The following is a 19765-nucleotide window of genomic DNA, read 5'->3' as shown; positions in this document are numbered from 1 at the left end:
ATGGAAGATAGTGAGTTCATAACTCATGTCCCATTGGCATACGTACACGTAACCCTTTGAGATGAACAGGGGAAGAAATGGCTGTGTTGGTCGTTTTGCAGAGAACCCAGACTTCGTGGCTTTAAGACTGTTTTCGTCAGGGCTGGAGAGATGGCTCAGCAGTTAAAGAGTGCTTCCTGCACAAGCATGGTTGTCTGGGGGGATCTGAGACCCCTGAGGTCCATTCCCCAGAACCCTGGTAGATAACTGGGCATATCCACACATGTCTTGTGAGGAGCAGGTACTGGAGATGTTCTGGGCATCACCAAACCACCAAACCGCCAAAGCTCAAAAATCAGTAAGAGACTCTGCCTCAAGGAAGCAAGTAGATGAGCAATGGAAAGGGATCCCCACAATCTCCTCTGGCCTTCCCAGGCCCATGGGGTGCTGCATCTGGGCACATGCACACACAGACATACCCCATATCACGTCTACTATACACACACACAAATATTTTCTTTAGTATTTTTTTTTTTTTTTCCGAGGTAGGGTCTCACTCTGGTCCAGGCTGACCTGGAATTAACTCTGTAGTCTCAGAGTGGCCTTGAACTCATGGCGATCCTCCTACCTCTGCCTCCCGAGTGCTGGGATTAAAGGCGTGTGCCACCATGCCCAGCTGAGATTTTTTAAAAATTATTTTTATTAGCTATGGGCATACTTAGTATGTAAACAGCACGTGTTGGTACCATCCTTTCCCTCCTCCCTGCCACTTTTCCTCAGAGGCCCTCCTCATTAGGGATGAAGGTCAACCCCATAGGGATTGTGGGTCATGCATTGTAGGGGCAGCAGTCAGTTATGGGGGAAAAGCAATGTCTCTGTGCATAATGTCCCAGCTTGTGGCTCTAACAATCCTTCTGCCCCCTCGTCTGCAAAATTCCCTGAGTCACGGGTACGTTTTAAGTCGGCTTCAATGATGAGCTTTTGGGAGCCTCTGGATCTCTGCTTTAGTAGGTGCTGAGTGTCCTCAGTGTCTGTCTCCTTCATCCTTGTGCTGACATCAGGTTCACTGAAAAAGCAACACTTTTGCTCATTTCCCCCATTCCTCTGTGATTTCATCTGGGGCCAGGCTGAAGTCACTGGGTCGCTTATCTCAGATCCAGCACCCATTTGAAAAACAGAAACAGATTCTCTGTCGGAGAGTGAAATCAGCACTGGTTAAATAGGATAACCATTATTAATTTAGAGAGAATTTAAAGGGTGTAGACCCGCCTATAGGTCATGGTTAGTGGGAGGTTGACAATGGAAAACAAAATCGTTATTTAGATATGATTCTCACTTGTTTCCCAGTTCCAGCAATGGGTTCTCTTCCACTGAGTGGATCCCTTAGCCAATCCAAGAACAGTTGGTTACCCACCATGGCTGTGTGTCACTATTGCACTTGAGTGAGCATCACGTCAGGTTGCTTGCTTCTGAGTAGATTAGACTTTAAGTTGCTTGGATAGATGGTGGCCACTTTCCCTCAGTAGCTCATGTAGTGTCTTACAGCTCCAGATGGGCTAATTGTCTGGGGATGAGGACTGGCTCTCTTCCAGATCCCAACCAGGTCTCTCCATGGTCCACGCCAGCAGCATATGGTGTCTTCAGCAGTAAGATCTTACCATTAACCTCTGGTGGGTAATCAAGTGCTCTGACAGAAGTCTGTCTTATTTGTTTTGGGAGACCTCGTATGTCTCTTCCATCAGCAGCTCGTTGAAGGTGTTAACTGCCTCCTGGTACTGGGAATTACAGGCCAGCACCAAGGGAAAAGAAAAAGACAGGAAAAAAAGAAAGAGAAAGAAACAGGAGAACTTTCAGGTTAGGCTTCATCTCACCCTCTCTCCAGGGCCCTTTGATTCAGGTGTTCCCCCTAAGATCTTGTTAAGGGTTCAACTTTTTAGTCTTCCAGGATATAGGATTCTATGGTACCAGTTCAATTTGGGTTCAGTTTTGTGTGCCCCTTCCCCTTCCCCCAAGTCCTACCCTCCCTATTGCCTAAGCCCTGAGATGCCATTCAGGTATGTCAGCCACTCGGGCTGACCCAGGTTAGGAGCCGCAGATGAGTGAGATCATGCAATGGTTGTCTCTCTGTGACTGCATGATCTGTTCCAAGTTCCACCATTTTTCTACAAATTTCATTGTTACTTTTTCTTACTGCTGAGTAGAATTCTGTCATCTTGGTTATCCATGCGTCCAATGATGGGCACCTGGGTTGGTTCCAGTTCTTAGCTATTATGAACTAAGCAGCTATAAACATGGTTGATTAAATATCTCTAAGCTGAGATGTGGAGCTAGGAAACATAGATCTGGCCTACTCACTCTACACCGCACCTGCATCTCCTTGAATCCTAGCAAAGGTTTCCAGCTGCTTCCAGAGAGCTAGGCTTCTTCAGATAATTGAATTTTGAATCTCACTGGGGTGGCTCACACTTACATCTCAGCACTCAGAAGTCTAAAGCAGGAAGGTTGCCATGAGTTAGAGGCCAGCCTGGATTACATAGTGCGTTCTGGGTCAATCTGGGCTAGAGTGAGACTGCCTAAAAAAAAAAAAAAAAAAGGTACAAATCAAGTATTTTTTTAAGGAGCAAACTAGAAAAGAAAGGGAGGGATAAATGGGAAAAAAGGAAGAAAGGAAAGGACAGGGGAAGGGAAGGAAAGGAAAAGAAAGAAAAGAGGAAAACAAGAAAGAAAAAGGAAAGGATGGAAAGGCCTCCCATGCACTACTTGACAATGCCCATTGCCAAAAGTCAACTAAGTTCTCTCTTAGGAACCCTAATGTATTCACAATACTGTATATCCTTTTACACATATGGATATTTTTAAAGTATATGTAAACCTTATATAAGAAAATGATAGATAATAACAGTTTATAATATGAGGTAAAATATGGGCATGACTGTATTTTTTTAAAGATTTTCTGTACTAGATTGAATCATCTAAAATTACTAATGCTTAACCTTGTTCTCACTTTTTAAAAAGACAACTTCATACTTGCAGTAGGCTTGCTAAGAAAAATGGATTTCTTGTTGCTCTTGTCTTATTCCTAAGGACTAAAAACCAGTTCCTGGCAAGTGAATTTAGTCTTAATTTTAAATCCAAAAGGAACACATTGACACTGGCCAAAGAACAATTTCAATAAAAAAGTAATAAAATAGAAATGCTTTAACTTTTCTCTAGAGAAAGCAAATTGGAGAAGCAATTTTGTTCCAGTTGGCTCAGTGGAATTGGTAAAAGCTTAACCAATGAAAATCCATCAGTGTTGGTACAAACTGTAGGAAGCACCTATATTCATAATCATTATGGTAACATCCTGAGTGTCACATCAGAGAGGTTGAAAACCCAGTACTCCAGCTAGGAAAGGTCATGACAATTGGCAAAAATGTCGGTTATGCCTGAAGCCCAGTAGCTAATCATTCTTTTTCACTCTTCCAAATTGGTTATAGCTTCTCATAACATCACATCGTGACACATAAACACACTGTTGACGCCTGTCTGCATTGCTAACTCAGGGTCATTTGCATTGCTGTTTTAAAGTAGCATGCCACCCACTTCCACAGATGGTACATCTACTGGCATAAGCGTGTGAGGTAGGCTTGAGGACATGTTTTTTGGAGAATATGATCTCATTTAAATTCATAATTCTGTCACTTATAAGTCTATGGCCCTGGGAAAGTGACCTCATTTCTTTTAGTTTCATTTTTGGTGTGTTAAACCTTATCTTAGTTCATTTTCTGTTGGTATCATAGAATACCTGCGAATGGGTAGTTTGGGAAGAAAAGATGTTTGTTTTGTCTCATGGCCAGGAATTCCAAGATCAAGACATTGGCATCTCCTTAAAACCTAGCACAGGCTTCCAGGATGGCTAGAAAGTGCAAGGCCAAGTGAGTGCCTACAGAAGACAGAATGTGAGTGGGAATTTGCTTTGTCAGTAACCCTCACTTACAGTAACTCATTCAGGCCCGAGAAAACAAGGTCTTTCTCCTGAGAGATGTCATCAATCCCCTCGGCATGGCTTTGCCCCCGTGACCCGAACACGTTCTGCTCCTCCTCACAGCCCAACACAGCTGCTCTGCGGTCCATATCGGTTACTTTCCGGCTGCTGGAACAAAATATCTGACCCCATAAGCCACTTAAGGAGGAGAGAGTTAATGTTGGCTTACAGTTCCAGAAGGTCGGAGCCATCACGTCCAGGAAGGCGTGAAAGGAGTAGAAAGCTGCCTCATATCTCCACATCAGCAGAGGAAGTAGAGAGGAACTGCCAGGAGGGCTGGACTATGTAGCCTCAAATCTGTCCCCGGTGACACTTGTCCTCCCGTGAGCCTCCAGCTTCTAAAGGTCCCACAACCTTCTCTACAGCACCACCCACTGGGGATTAAGGATTCACACACGTGAATCTATGGGGGCATTTTACGTTCAAACTACAACAGGAACTAAACTCTGCTGTGAGTTTCAGTGGGGGGAGAAATGTGTTCAAACCATAGCAAATCTGGACTTTTAAGCATAATTAAACAGAATAATAAGTATAAATAAACATGTGTAGCATGACACATTGAACACATAAGCCACTTATTCCAGTCAGAGACATAAATTACCCCATAGTGACTTCGTAAATGGCTTGAGTTGGAGTATAAGCACTCCTTACAGAGGGAAGGGGTCCTGATCCTCCTCCCTACCTGGTGCATCGAAGGAAATCAGTCCAGCACAGAAATATATCAGAATTTGGGCTGGAGAGATGGCTTAGCGGTTAAGCACTTGCCTGTGAAGCCTAAGGACCCCAGTTCGAGGCTCGATTCCCCAGAACTCACATTAGCCAGATGCACAAGGGGGCGCATGTGTCTGGAGTTCATTTGCAGTGACTGGAAGCCCTGGAGCTCCCATTCTCCCTCTCTCTGTATCTGCCTCTTTTTTTCTTTGTCTGTAGCTCTCAAATAAATAAATAATTTAAAAAAGTAAACATATCAGAATTTACTCCAAGTTCATATTTGTGTTGAGGGCAGTAGATAATTACTGGCAAGTCCTAATTCTCCCCTTAGTCACCTGTTTTTAAATGTCCCTTTGCCCTCTGTCGTCTTCCAGTCCAATAAAGCTGGTCTGTGAAGTGTGACAGGGCACTTAAGCAAACAGGTTCATTCTCCTTGACATGACCAGACACCGTGTCACTGGATAATGGCTTCCACATGTACATGAGTTGTTGCTAATTATTCTTCAGGAAATAATGACATGTCAAGACATGAAGCCTGAAGCCACTGTTTTAGTCAATTAGGCAAAAATGAATTTGCACGTGCCTGCGCATAAACAAAAAGTTACTAAATGTAATTGAATGTTGGTTTTCCTATGCCCTTCTCCCAGTGAGACCATGTTTAGAAAGATCAAAAGATGATGTATTCCTAAGCAGTAACTGCAAGGGGACCACGGGTTTACCATGTTGCATCTTCATTTCCAATCTCATCCTGAGCCTGAATTAAAAGGCCTCATTAAAATCGCTTTTGAGGGTCTGGGAAGATAGCTCAGTGGGTCAAGTTCGTACCTTACAAGCATGACAACTGGAGTTTGAGCCCCACTTAAAATGCTGGGCATGGAAGTATACACCTGTCAATGCCAGCCCTGGGAAGGTGAACAGAGAGAGATCCCTGGGGGCCTGGTGGTCATTCAGTCTAGACTAATCAATGAGTTCCAGGCCAGTCAGAGACCCTGTCTCAAAGAAGGTAGACACTGTGACTGTGAATGACAGCAGAGGTGTTCTCTGGCCTCGGCATGCCTGTACCCAAACATTGCCCAGACACACACATGCACATGGGCACACGTGCTTGGTTAAAAAAAGAGAGGAGAGGTTTATGATAGGTAGATACGATAATCGATTAGTGATGCCTTTCAGTTCTGTTGACGTCTGCATAGGTTCCTTTCCTGCTCTCAGGGCTGTCAGGTGGGAGTGGCTGAGAGACCCCCCACTTCTGGTATGCACACACAAGCATGTGCTCACACACTCAGGAACCTGGGAAGCGACCTATGTGCCCAGTTCAGTGTCATACCATGCCAGAGGCTGCCTGGCAGAACCCTAAGTCCAGCCCTGTTGGCAGCAGAACCCTGTGATCCGTCAAACCTGGAGGGTCCTTTCAGATCAGACAGCATCCTCTCTCCTCAGGCCAGGAGTGAACTTGGGATTCCTGTGGAATTGGTGTAGGACAGCACAGGAGTCCCCTGGAAAATGTGCCCTGCTTCAAGAAGAAAGTGTTTTGCTAGAATTTTCCTTTTCTATTTATTTATTTATTTTTAAATTTTTTTGTTTATTTTTATTTATTTGAGAGCAACAGACACAGAGAGAAAGAGGCAGATAGAGAGAGAGAGAGAGAGAGCATGGGCACGCCAGGGCCTCCAGCCACTGCAAACAAACTCCAGATGCTTGCGCCCCCTTGTGCATCTGGCTAACGTGGGTCCTGGGGAATCGAGCTTCGAACCGGGGTCCTTAGGCTTCACAGGCAAGCGCTTAACCGCTAAGCCATCTCTCCAGCCCTATTTATTTTTAATTAAAGTTTTTACTTGGAATATGTTGCAGTCACCTTCTCCTTGCTGGACAAACATCCAACCAGGAGCTACTTATAAGAGGAAAGTGTTGACCTCAGGCTTATGAATTCCAGGGAAACACCCGCAATGGCAGAAGAAGCTGGCTCATTCCCACAGATCCAAGCAGAGAAACGCCACCAAAAAGCCAGCAAACACCAAAAAGCACAAACAGCCAGAGCTCCAAATTGCTTCCCATACTCCTTAGGGCTGGACTCAGGTCCATCCGCAGCCATACATGTGCCTGCTAGGCTCAGCTGCAGACTTGATCTTAATGCAACACCAGAGTCTCTGAGGCCATACATTCAAACCACTACAGTCTATATCCATTATACACGGTGCTGGGTTCATGAGGATATTTTCTTTCTTCCTTCCTTCCTTCCTTCCTTCCTTCCTTCCTTCCTTCCTTCCTTCCTTTCTATCTTTATTTATTTATTTATATTTATTTTTGTTTTGTTTCCTGAAGTAGGGTCTTACTCTAGCTCAGGCTGACCTGGAATTCACTATGGAGTTTCAGGGTGGCCTCAAACTCATGGCGATCCTCCTACTTCTGCCTCCCGAGTGCTGGGATTAAAGGCTTGCACCACCACAGCCAGGTGAGGATATTTTCTTGCAGTTATATAGTGTGCTTTGAAGATATTCCCCCATATCCTCCCCTTTCATGCCAGAATTTTTGCATATGTATGTGTGTGTGTGTGTGTGTGTGTGTGTGTGTGTGTGTAGTGTGTGCATATGTCTGTTTATGTGTGTGTGCATAGGTGTGGAGACCAGAGGTTGACATCAAGTGTCTTTCTCATGCATTTTTTCACCTGTGGGGTGTGTGTGTGTATGTGTGTGTGTTATTCACATGTATGTGCCCACACAGCACTTTATGCACTTAAATGGGGTGAGGTACACTGGTCTGTGATGACCAGAGTGAAAAGTAAGGCATCCTGTTCAATTGCTCTTTAACCCATTTTTTTAAAAATATTTTTATTTATTTATTTGAGAGTGACAGAGAGAGAAAGAGGCAGATAGATAGAGACAGAATGGGCACGCCAGGGCCTCCAGCCACTGCAAACGAACTCCAGACGTGTGCGCCCCCTTGTGCATCTGGCTAACGTGGGTCCTGGGGAATCGAGCCTCGAACCAGGGTCCTTAGACTTCACAGGCAAGTGCTTAACCGCTAAGCCATCTCTCCAGCCCTCTTTAACCCATTTTTATTTGAGTCAGAGTCTTATCAATCCCAGAGCTTGCTGTTTTTTGTGAGCTACAGTGAGTCTTGGTTCTCCATCCCTGTGGGACTGAGGTAACAGATTTGGATGGCCATGCCCAGCTGTTTGTCTAGGTCCTGGGGATGGAACTCAAGCAGTTTTTCAGGCCTCCTCAGGTTCTAGTGCATGCACAGAAAGTGCTCTTAATCACGGAATTATCTGTCCAACTCACCCACCTTGGTTTTTTTTTAATTAATTATTTATTTACTTGAGAGTAACAGACACAGAGAGAAAGACAGATAGAGGGAGAGAGAGAGAATGGGCGTGCCAGGGCTTCAGGCCTCTGCAAACGAATTCCAGACGCGTGCGCCCCCTTGTGCATCTGGCTAACGTGGGTCCTGGGGAACCGAGCCTCAAACCGGGGTCCTTAGGCTTCACAGGGAAGCGCTTAACCGCTAAGCCATCTCTCCAGCCCCCCACCTTGGTTTTTGAAGCAGTCTTAAACTGAACCTAGAGCTCACCAATTCAGCCAGCAAACCCCGTCTTTGCCTCTCTAGCACTGGGACTGTAGGTAAATGCCACCATGCCTGGTGGCTATTGATTTTTTAAAATGCTTTATTTTTTATTTATTTGAGAGAGAAAGAGAGATAGAGAGAGAAATAGGCAGGTAGAGAGAGAGATGGACACACCAGAGCCTCCAGCCATTGCAAATGTACTCCAGATGTGTGCACCCCCTTGTGCATCTGGCTTACATAGGTCCTGGGAAATCAAACCTGGGTCATTTGGCTTCGCAGGCAAGCACCTTAACCACTAAGCATGGCTCCAACCCATTACTGACTTTTTTCATGTGGGTCCTGAGCCAACACACTTGGCTGTTAGTGATTTTTTTAAAATATTTTTATTTATCTGAAAAAGACACAGATAGAGAGAGAGAAACACATCAGAGTGAGAAAAACGCCAGGGCTTCTTGCCACTACAGACAAACTCCAGCTCCCTCAGCCTGGGGTTAAAATCCTGCTTCGGAGGGACACTGTTTTGGGTGAAAGATGTATTTGGATTTGTATTGTCTCCCATGCATTTTTGGCTGGATGGCCTTGGGCAGGCTATAAAACCCTGAAGCCTTTCTCAGATATGAGGCAGGGATATGGAGGCCTGTTTTAAAGGTGTAGTGGCAGATACAACTACATATAGAACCAAGAAGTACCAATAATCAAGTCTTTTCTCCCAGGTACCTCTTGCTCTTGCTTCTCTCCTGTTCCTTGTTGGGCCTTCCCCAGCATCCAACATGGTGCTGGGCACATAGTAGGCACTAACCATCAGTTCAATGGATAGTTACATGGATAGAGGGCCTTGTTTTAGTGCCCAGATGAAATCTTTGCCTATGGTTATATTTTTTACAAAGCATTGATTTTCTAGAGAGAGATAATTTTTCAAAAAAAAAAGCAAAACACAACCCTCCCAAGGCCATTATCCTAATGTTCTAGGCAAAGTCTTTCTGGATACACGTATCCTACGTCGAGTGTCATGATATGTGTTGGGCATTTTATCTGTTTTAAGGCTGAGCAAGCAGAAGCCTATAGGTCAGATCAGACCTGTTAGCTGTCTTTTATAAATAAAGTTTTATTGGAACATGACCGTGCTCACTGATTTACTTATTGTATATGGCTGCTGTTATCTATATCAAAGTTGACTAGTTAAGACAGGGACTATGTGTAATACACAGCTCACATTATCTTGTTTTTTCACTGAAAAAGTCTGCCGCTCTGTAGTCTGTATTTATTCTGCGTGCTGCTAAAACCATTCAGAATTGGTCTTTTGTTTAAATTAAATTAAATTTAATTTATGAGAGAGAGAGAGAGGGTGTGCCAGGGCCTATACCCATTGCAAACAAACTCCAGACACATGTGCCACCTTGTGCATCTGGCTTACACGGCCCCTGGGGAATCAAACATGGGGTCCTTTGGCTTTCCAGACAAGTTTCTTAACCACTAAGCAATCTCCCAGCCCAGTCTTTTTTTTTTTGTTTGTTTGTTTGTTTTTTGTTTTTTAAATAGGCTCTCCCAATATAGTCTTGGTTGGCCTTGAAACCTGTCTACACACAAGGCTAGCCCCAGAGTTGCAGTAATCCTCTCACCTTTGCCTCCCAAGGGATGGGATTATAGGTGAGTACAACTATGCCCATCTCTGAATTTGCCTTTTTATTTAATTAATTAATTTATTTATTTAAGAGAAAGAGCAGTAGATAGAGGGAATGGGCATGCCAGGGCCTCTAGCCACTACCAACAAACTCCAGATGCAAGTGTCACCTTGTGCATCTGGTTTTACATGAGTACAGGGGAATCAAATCTGGGTCCTTTGGCTTTGTTGGAAAGTGCCTTAGGTGCTAATCCATCTCTCCATCCCTGAATGGGCTTTTACAATGCTTTTTATTTTTCAGGAGAAAAAAAATAGGGAGGCAGGGTGCCATAAAGCTAAGTATCTTGATTGAAACTGTACAACTGGCTAGCACTTGGGACTCCAGGTCTGAATGATACGGCCCCTGGCCTTTACTCTGATGAATACCTTCCCATTCCACTCAAACCCAGTTGAGTCAACTCCACCTACCAGGTCTACCCGGTGACCACTACAGGCAGAAAGAGCAGGACAAGGAAGTGCCCTGGAGTCATGGTACAACCTGGCAGTCCTGGCATTTGTCACGTTGGTGACATGATGACAAAGTGGAGTGACAGCTGCAAAGATGACTTCTGCCAGCGGCAGGGTGATGTGGATGTCCATTTGCCTATGAACACAAAGACATTGCCCCTTCCCGAAGGGCCTTTGCTGCCGAATTGTAGCCCCCACGCCCGCTGATGCCCTTAGTCTATAATGTACAGTGCATGCCTGTTTTCAGCCTGTAGCTACCTAACGGATGTCTCCTGGCCCAGTCTGTTAAACTGTGAGGCTTTTGGATCTGCAAGCTTGCTTCCTGGTACTGTGCCCTCCATGTCGGATCTGACTCCAAATTGGCAATGAAAGTTCTCTCACCATGACTTAATCCTTACGGAAATGCGGTTGGGGCCTACAGGTGAAGGCCTATGTTGCGTCTGTTCTCATGCCATCTGCCCATTGTTCCCCACTCTACTCTCAACCCTTCTAGTTCCTATTTCCAAGTTTACGAACTGGATATGACAGGACAAAAGAAACACCATTGGGAGACGGCTCTTCCTGCTGTAATCAACTGCAGGGCCGTGTTTGCCTTATGACTGTGACAGCCTGGCAATAATGATAACAGTGACAAAGTTAGAGCCATCCAGCTCTCCTGACCGCAGATGGGCCATTCATCCATCTGTCAGAGGACAGGGCTAATGGAGAATCGTTGCAGTATTCATCGTCACAGAAAAGTGGACATCAGGAGCCTGGGGAGACACTCTTTCAGTAAATTATTGGCTTCACTAACATTAGGACCTGAGTTCCGATCTCTAGAACCCACATGAAACGCTGGGTGTGCTGGCATGCTTCTGTAATCCCAGCACTAGGGAGGCAGGGCCAGGAAGCTCACTGGCCAGAGAGCCTTGCCTGACCAGTGAGCCCCAGATGAACAATGCACCTTGTCTCAAAGGAGGAGAACAGCGTGCCTAGGGAATAGCATTTGAAGCTGTCCTCTGACCGCCACACATGCTCCTGCACACACACGTGACCCCCCCCACACACACACACAAACGTACCAGCACACACACAAACCAGCAAGGGGCATTGTCTCATTGTGCCGGTGAGGGCAGACGGGAGAAGAAGGACTAGGAAGGAAGCACTCATCCTGATGGTCTGTCCGCATCTCTGTGGCTGCCTTTAAGGAGGGTGGGAGACTCTCCCTCACTGCCTTGCTTCGATGCTGCTGGTGGAAGATTCCAGGAGCTTCAGGATGGGCTGGAAGGAATCAGAGCCGCAATTAACTTGGCCTTTCATTGTGTTTTACAACGGTGAGCCTTATTTCTCCAATCAAGTGGCTTCCCCACTTTCTGAAGTCAATGTATCTTTCAACTTCTGCTGAAAATATAAACAGACCAAAAAAAAAAAAAAAATCAAGCTGTTTTGGCTAATTGGGAGTGGAAGGATCTGGTAAAATGAAGTAACATTTCATTTGCTGTGCCAGTGAAACTCCATGGGGAAATAATGGGTTGATTAAAATTCTTGGTCTATTGTTTAATTATTTAGAGCGAAAGATATTTTTGTCTTTACAGCTCTTCAAGGCTTATTTCTAACAGGTTCTAAAATGCTCTGTTTATTTCAGCTTTAAAGTATCCAGGTGCTTCTCATCTTTTGCATTATTGCTTATTTCTTTGTTTATCCCATTGGACAATGTTGTGAATATCCGTTTATATTTGTGTAACTTTTTGGACAATTCTGGTGATGTGTGATCATATTGATGCAATGGAAGTATGTTTGTTTTGAACCTGCCACAAAACTCAGATCTACCACTTGATGAAGGCTGCAGTGAAATTTTTGAAATGTTTTGGGAGAAACTGACAAATGAATAGAATTGTAATTTATATTGCTCACACAGAGTGCTTGTGGTGATATAATTATGTCCCAGGTAGGAAAAAGGCTTTGCACAAGGTATAGAACTTTAACTCAATAGTGCTCTGTGGAGTTTCTCATCCCAGTTGTACAGAGTGCAAGCAATGCAATAACCTGGGCAATGGCAAAGGGTGTTCATGGACCCACTGTGTGTCCGTTAGTATGCTGCTGACTAATTAGAAGTCATTGCATTTGCTCTTTAAGAAGCCATGCTCCCGTTACACATTGATGCATAGCTTGGCAAGCTTTTTTGAGAGAGAGAGAAAGAGAAAATTGGCATGCCAGGGCCTCCAACCACTGCAGTCAAATTCCAGACACATGCACCCCTCTGTGTGAATGTGCAATCTTGTGTGCTTGCGTCACTGTGGGTCTGGCTTATGTAGGACCTGGAGAGTCAAACATGAGTCCTTAGGCTTTTGCAGGCAAGTGCCTTATCCACTAAGCCAACTCTCCAGCCCGTAGCTTGGCGGTTTGTAAGCTGTGTGCAGTGCTGGGTGTGGGAGTTCATAAGGCTTACAGCACTTGACTGCCAACTTTGCCAAGCTCACATGTTGTCATTCTTTCTGTGTCTGCCAGGGAGAAATGCCTGCTGCCTCTCCAGTTGGCTCTGGAATCCAAGAATGTGAAGCTGGCCCAGCATGCTTTGGCCGGAATGCAGGTATGGCTCTGAGCGCGATGGGTTGACAGAAACTGACGGGCCACTTCGACATTGAAAGAGAAGTGGTTCACACTTTTCTTCTGGACGTGGGTTCTCACACTAGCCCGGACTGACCTAGAACTTACTCTGTAGCCTCGAGCTGGCCTTGAATTCATAGGAATCTTTCTACTTTACCCTGCAGAAACTGGGATTAAAGGGGTGCCCCACCATGCCCATTTCAGAAGTTGTTAACATTTTAAATACTAGGTGTTTAAAGAACCAGACCAAAAAAAAAAAAAAAAAATTTGATTGGACTAGGGAACATCCAAAGAGGGAAACAGAATCTTCTTATAGTCACCAGAGTTTCTTTCTGCCCAGTTTTATCTGATTAAACTTTTGTAGTCAAATATCAATGCGTGGGGACCCAGTTAATTCCGCTATGTAAAATGCTTTTGCAGAGCCCACCATTTAGGAGAGACCCCCAAGTCCATATCGATTCAGTCTTGTATATATCCCACATATGGTTCTGTGTAATGAGAACTGATGGTAAAGTGGAAAGACTTTTATATGAAAATTTTATTGGCATATGTCACTCTACAGAGTGAATGGTTTTCATACAAGTGTATCATGTACTTTGAGCACATCATTTCACGCTTCCTTCCACCCACTCCTCTCACTCCTCCCATTAGCCCCATTCATTCCCCCAGGGAGTCTTGCTTCTATTTTTATGTCTTTTATATGTATGATTTTATATCCACACATGGGAGACAGCATGTGATAGTTGCCTTGTTTTGCCTTTTATTCTAGCTGGATTGATAAGTGCATTCAAGTATTTTGTTTCTAGAGCAAGACTGAGAAGAAAAGAAAAAAAAAACATTGACTTAATAACAAAAGTCAGTTTGCTTGAGCACATTTCTTGTTCTGATCATGTATGTTTTACACCAAACATAATGGTTCCAATTCCAACAACAAAAAGGTGATGGCTGTGTAAATACTTGAGCCTTTTACATGTGACTTGGTTTCTAGAGACATACTCTGAAGTCCAAGCCTACAGGAGGCTGGTAGCCATGCTTGAGTGATATTTGTCAATGTGTTTTGATGTCAATAAGGACAACTTCATAGTTAGAATTTTTAAGTTCAGAGAGTCCCTATTGCCTGCTGAGAGTGGACATTGTTTGAAAGAGTGAATCAGTTCCTCGTGCCTTCATTGGATGGGGTTAGAGAATGTGCATTTTGACATTTAAAAGCATTTCAAATTCGCAAATATGTTTAATGTTATTTGACAGCCTTGGCTCTCCTCTACTGTAGTTGGACCATCCATAGAAAAATGAATGCTACCATGCTTCAGCCTTCAAGCTACTACGGCAGCCTTCCCTCTTTTTAGTGTTGTATACATTTCCCACTTTGCTTTGCTTTATTTTCTTTTCGTTTTTCTTCTGTTAAGCCTGGAACACTTGAAGTAGCCCTGCCACGTTTTCAAGGGCTTGCTCCACTGTCTTAATATCTATGGGTTTGTCTCGTCTTTGCTGTCTGTTCTCTGCTACTCACTGCCTGGTAACAAGGCACATGAGCAGAGCTTCCAAGCCTTCCTTGTTTGAAGTAAAAACTTCCTTATAGAGACTGGAGAAGTGGCTCAGTGGGGAAAAGCACTTGGTTTGCAAGCTTAAGGACTTGAGTTTGATTCCCCAGTACCCACATAAAAATCTGGGCACCATGCTCACCTGCTACCTGTGCACATATGGAGTAGGGGCCCCCTGGTTGATGGCATTCTCTAGTCTCAGGCACCAGGTAGGTCACCCCAGGGCCCAGGTGGCAGTGGATATTCCAGAGACCATAGACCCATCAGTAAAGCAAGGAAAGAAAGCCGACTGCCTGACATAAGATGAGTCAGGAGTCTTTACATCAGGAGTGGAGGATTAAACGTGAGTGCGGCTCTCACTGCGAGCCTGAGACCCTCCTCCAGGGAGATGGGAGCAGTAAACACTGAGGAGACTCAAAGCTCATCAAAGCAGAAAATGAGAGGCTGCTGAGAGCTCAACACTAAAGGAGACTTAGAGCATGCCCTTCAAGAGTCAGGAAGCACTGTGGAAGAGGGGGCAGAAAGAATGTGAGAGTCACGGGGGTGAAGGTATACGTGTGATGTGAGGCATTGCTTCCCAACAGAGACTGGTACATTCACGACCCCATGGTGAATACCAGTCACCCCACTGAGAAGGGCTGTCAGTGGAATGAAAGGAGGGTGAGGGGGCGTAAGAGTTTAGCCCAATGGGAATATGCACATTAGGTAATATGTTCATACAATAAAGTTCTCAATTTAAAAAATCATGGCCATGTTTCCACATGCCTGTAACTCCAGTGCTGAGGGAGCCAGAGGCCGGAGAGTCTCTGGGGCTTTCTGATCAGCCAATCTGTCTGAAAAACAACAAGCTTCAGTTTCAGTAAGATAACCTAGACAAGAGATAGAAGAAAATACCTGATACCCTCCTCTGGTCTCTGCCAGCACTTACACGGGTTGCACATCTGCACATATATGTGCATACACCACACACATGCACACACACATGCACATACACACACACAGTGCTTTGTATGGCCTTTAACTCCAATCTGCCCCAGTATACTATGTGAGCCTGAACGGATCTTTGCCGTGACTCTGTCCCATTGGCAGAGAAACACTAAACAGGGATTAAAAACTCAAAAACTCCATTGCATCAGTTCAGACAGGAGGAAAGGAAAAATAAAAAAAAAAAAAAGCAAGCTTAACTGGAGCCCTTGTGAGTGACAATAAGGGATTTCAAGTGAGTCTGCATAGACTATGCCCTGCCAGGCTGCCAGTGAAGCTGTGCCCAGAGAAAGTGGCTCAAGCTAAGCCTCGCTCTGTTATCTCAGGACCCACCAAGGGTGGTGTGCCCACTGCATGCAAGAAGCCCAAGAGCTGTATCATTGAGGAGACAAAGCCTGGGCGGACATGGTGACTAGTTTCATATATTCTAGATGCTTCATCCATGTGGCTTCGGGGCAGGATAAAGGAGTGGAGTTGTAGGATGTGCACTTGGAAAATTTTTATTTTATAGCTTATGAATTCTCCTTGGGGGTTCTCCAGAAAGAGAATGCCTTCCTTTCCTAATAGGGTGTATTGTAAGATTTGTGGATTCATGAATAATTTCTGGGTCAACACAAGCCCAGCATTTTATTAGGTCATTTTCCTTTCACATAACAAAATAACATTCAGAAAGGGCCATGTGTGTGTGTGTGTGTGTGTGTGTGTGTGTGTCTACTGTGTGGGACTGGGCTCCCCTCGGGCATGTTCATTCTTCCTTCCTACCACCTGAATAACCTAGATGACCTGGACATTCTTGTTTCACTCGCTAAAATTCAGAATGTGTCATCTCATATTAGAAAAAAAGTCTTTGCCAAAACCTATTTATCCAACATTTATTATGTTCTTTTTAATAGCATGTAGCATGGGTCCTTGCCTAATGTCCTGCGGCTATGTGCCTCTTGAGTAATAAAAAAGAATGATCATAGATTCATAACAGATACAACAGAATAAAGCAGCCTGTGGGGGGGGGGGGGGCGGTGGGTGATCACTGCCCTGTGTCGCTTTACAGAGGCTTCTTTCAGAAGAGCGGTTCGTATCCATGGAAACAGACTCCGATGAGAGGCAGCTGCTCAATCAGATTCTGAATGCCGTGAAAGTGACGCCTTCGCTCAACGAAGACCTGCAGGTGGAAGTGATGAAGGTTGGTTTGACGTGGCCACCCATGTGCGTCACGGGGACGGGAACACATCCTGAGCCCAGCACTTCTTATCTTGAAACGTCCTCTGTATGGTAATCGGCCCTCTGCATGGTGGTCACCTTTCCTGTGGAAAAGATGATTATTATCCTTGCTTGTGGCCTCCAAAATCACCTTGATTATTTCATAACAAAAGAACAAGGTGCAATTTTAGTAAGTCTGTAAGTGTGAGTAGCTCTGTCTAGGTCAGCCTGTTCCTTCTAGGTCTCCTGCCTGCCTCAGTATGCAACACTAAAACAAAGCCTTAATCATATTTTGACATATACTGAGGTTTTTAACATGCCAACTTAGCAGGAGGAAGAGCATCCTTGAGAGGCATATCAGAATCAGATCATCAGGCTGGGTGGTGGCATACGCCTTTAATGCTGCCCTTGGGAGGCTGAAGTTTGGAGGATCGCTGTAGGTTCTGTGCTAGCCTGGGACTACACAGTAAGTTTTAGGCCAGCACAGTTTCATTCCCATCGTATTAGTTACTGCCTCCATTTTAGGGCTAACATCCCTTCCCCTCTTTTTCCTTCTTTCCTGGAGAATCACCATGACCAGGAATCCCTGATACTGACTGGTGTGTGCCCTGGTAGGTTTTGACCTTTCGGGCAGAAAAGGATGAGCTCTCTTCCCTCGAACAGCAGCACAATATGACCCAACAAGATGGCTTCTAATGTGATCTTTTTCCTCCCTGGAGGAAGAGGCGTTGGGGAATATTTGAGAACAGTTGATATCATGGAGTGTGTTTCATTTCTTCCTGAAAAATACTCTAAAGGGATTTGTCTTCGACAAGACTTCAGTCCCATGAGTTTTTGGTTTCTCCATTTAAAAGAGATTGACCTGGTCAAGGGACATTTCCACATGGCCCTGGCTGGACCCCACCCTGTGGGTCGGTAGTTTCCCATAGTGATTCAGAACTCAGTCTGAGGTCAGCCTGCCTGGTGTGACCCCCCTTCCTCCGTGCTTAGCAGGGCGTTCTTGGACTGCGTCCTTCACCCCTCTGTGCCTGATTTTATTTTTTCAATATAAGCACCTACCCAATAAGATTGTTTAGAGGATGAAGTCAGATCATGTTTGTGAACGCTTGGCACAGTGGCAGGCCCAAAGCAAGTGCTTTAGGAAGCTCTGTGTTCCTGCTGCCTCCAGCGCCTCCTGAATCAGCAGTCCACTGATGAGGTGGGGCTAAGAATATGCAATTTTCTCTACCGTCCCAAGTGAGTCTTAGACACAGCAATGAGGACCTGAGCTAGCGGATTTTTTTTAAAGATCGCATTTATCTTTAAGCCGTCTTGCTTCTGTAACATGTAGCCTTGCCTCATCCTTCGATATGCTCTCGGCAGCGGTGTACTTTGTACAAAGCACCAGGGGATAACCACCCCTAGATCTGTTATCTGCCCTTGTGAAACTCTTGCAAGTCACAACCATGTCTGCGGTTCCGAAATCTGGCCTGAGTCTTCTTCACATGCAGGAAAGTGAACCCGATGTCCCACGAAGGGACATGCCACACAGATTGTTCTGGAAATCCTCCCAGGAATGGTTTTGTCAAGTACAGGAATGTATATTTAAATGAAAATGAGAAGCAGAATGCTGAAAGGTTTTTCCAGCAGGGGCCCCTGTTTTGAGAACATATACTTGCTGTCTAATTCCAGCCCAGTGACGTCTTCTGCTAGTGACCCGTGTTAACCTCTAGTAAAGGTCGGGGAAAGTGTGCCTTAATGACCTCCCTAGTGACACCTAACAGACCACGGTGCTTTTGGTTCATGTCTGGGAGGAAAATCAGACAATGTCAGAAAAAGAGAAAAAGAAAACGAATAGTCTAGAGGGTCATCATTATGATTAGATTTCCCAACGCTAATTAAAATAGCCTTTAAGATGGAAAGGTCTTTCCTATAGACCATTAGTTTTAACTATGAATTTCAGTATATAACAAATCAGCATGAAGCTCATTTTTTTGTGGCCAAGTTATCAAAAATATTAATGACAAGATAACTATATTGCAAGAAGTAAAACTTTGGACAAGGTCGTCTGACTCAGATAATTAAGGAAAGAGCTCTGTCAACATTTCTTATTTCTGATATGTAAAATATTCATTTGGGTTATAAATAGGGATATAAATTATAGATTTTCTGGCTTAGAATGATACATTTTATGTCTTCCCTCTACATGAGGGTGATTTCTCTACATCAACTTTGTGATAACTTCCAGTAACTCATACTTCATGATCTTGCAATTCAGCAATGTGGGTTATAATCAACTTACAACCTTTTAAATAAATTCTGTGTTTTTTTTTCCTGATGTTAATACTGTATCAAACTACTTTTAACCACCTATTCTGTAATTCCCCTATAGTATTGTATTCTCTTATAAGAACCACTTATAATTCAAAATTGTATTTGAAAAAAAAAAAAGGAGAGAATTAGATGTATCCTGTGGAGGGGAAGATTAAGTCCCTATTACATAGGAAGAATATGTTAATTTAGTCTTAATATTTCTGCATGACTCATTCTAGTGATAAATTATTTAAACTAGACATTTGTATAAATACTTGTAAACACAGAAAAATTTTTTAAAAGATTTTTATTTTTATTTATTTATTAGAGGCAGAGAGAGAGAGAGGGAATGAGCATTCCAGGGCCTCTAGTCACTACAGATGAACTCCAGACACATGTGCTACCTTGTGCATCTGGCTTACTTGGGACCTGGAGAATTGAACCTCGGTCCTTAGGCTTCTCAAGCAAGCGCCTTAACCGCTAAGCCATCTCTCCAGCCCCATAGAAAATTTTGTTTGCTTGTTTTTCCCCATTTTGAGACAAGTCTCACTCTTAGCCCAAAATGGCCTCAAACTCATAGCAATTCACCTGCCTCAGCCTCCCAAGTGCCTAGATTTTAGGTGTGTACCACTATGCCAGTTAAAATGAGATGTGGGGGCTGAAGAGATGGCTCAGCAGTTAAGGCACTTGCCTGCAAAGCCTAACATCTTCCCCAGTACACATGTAAAGCCAGGTGCAGAAAGTGACACGTGACAC

General features: G+C 44.3%; 1 protein-coding gene across 1 annotated transcript in view; it reads left to right on the top strand.

Annotated features, from left to right (window-relative positions):
- Window positions 1–19765, top strand: part of Arfgef3 (ARFGEF family member 3) — a 196172-nt gene that overhangs the window by 44592 nt on the left and 131815 nt on the right. The window contains exons 3-4 of the mRNA XM_004651167.3: window positions 12897–12978; window positions 16569–16700. Coding sequence (XP_004651224.2) covers window positions 12897–12978; window positions 16569–16700 — 214 coding nt within the window. The remainder of the gene's footprint in view (window positions 1–12896; window positions 12979–16568; window positions 16701–19765) is intronic.

Source organism: Jaculus jaculus, chromosome 9, assembly GCF_020740685.1.
Source record: "Jaculus jaculus isolate mJacJac1 chromosome 9, mJacJac1.mat.Y.cur, whole genome shotgun sequence".
Lineage (NCBI taxonomy): Eukaryota > Metazoa > Chordata > Mammalia > Rodentia > Dipodidae > Jaculus > Jaculus jaculus.
The sequence above is the reverse complement of the archived record's forward strand: the minus strand, read 5'-3'. Positions and strand labels throughout refer to the sequence as shown.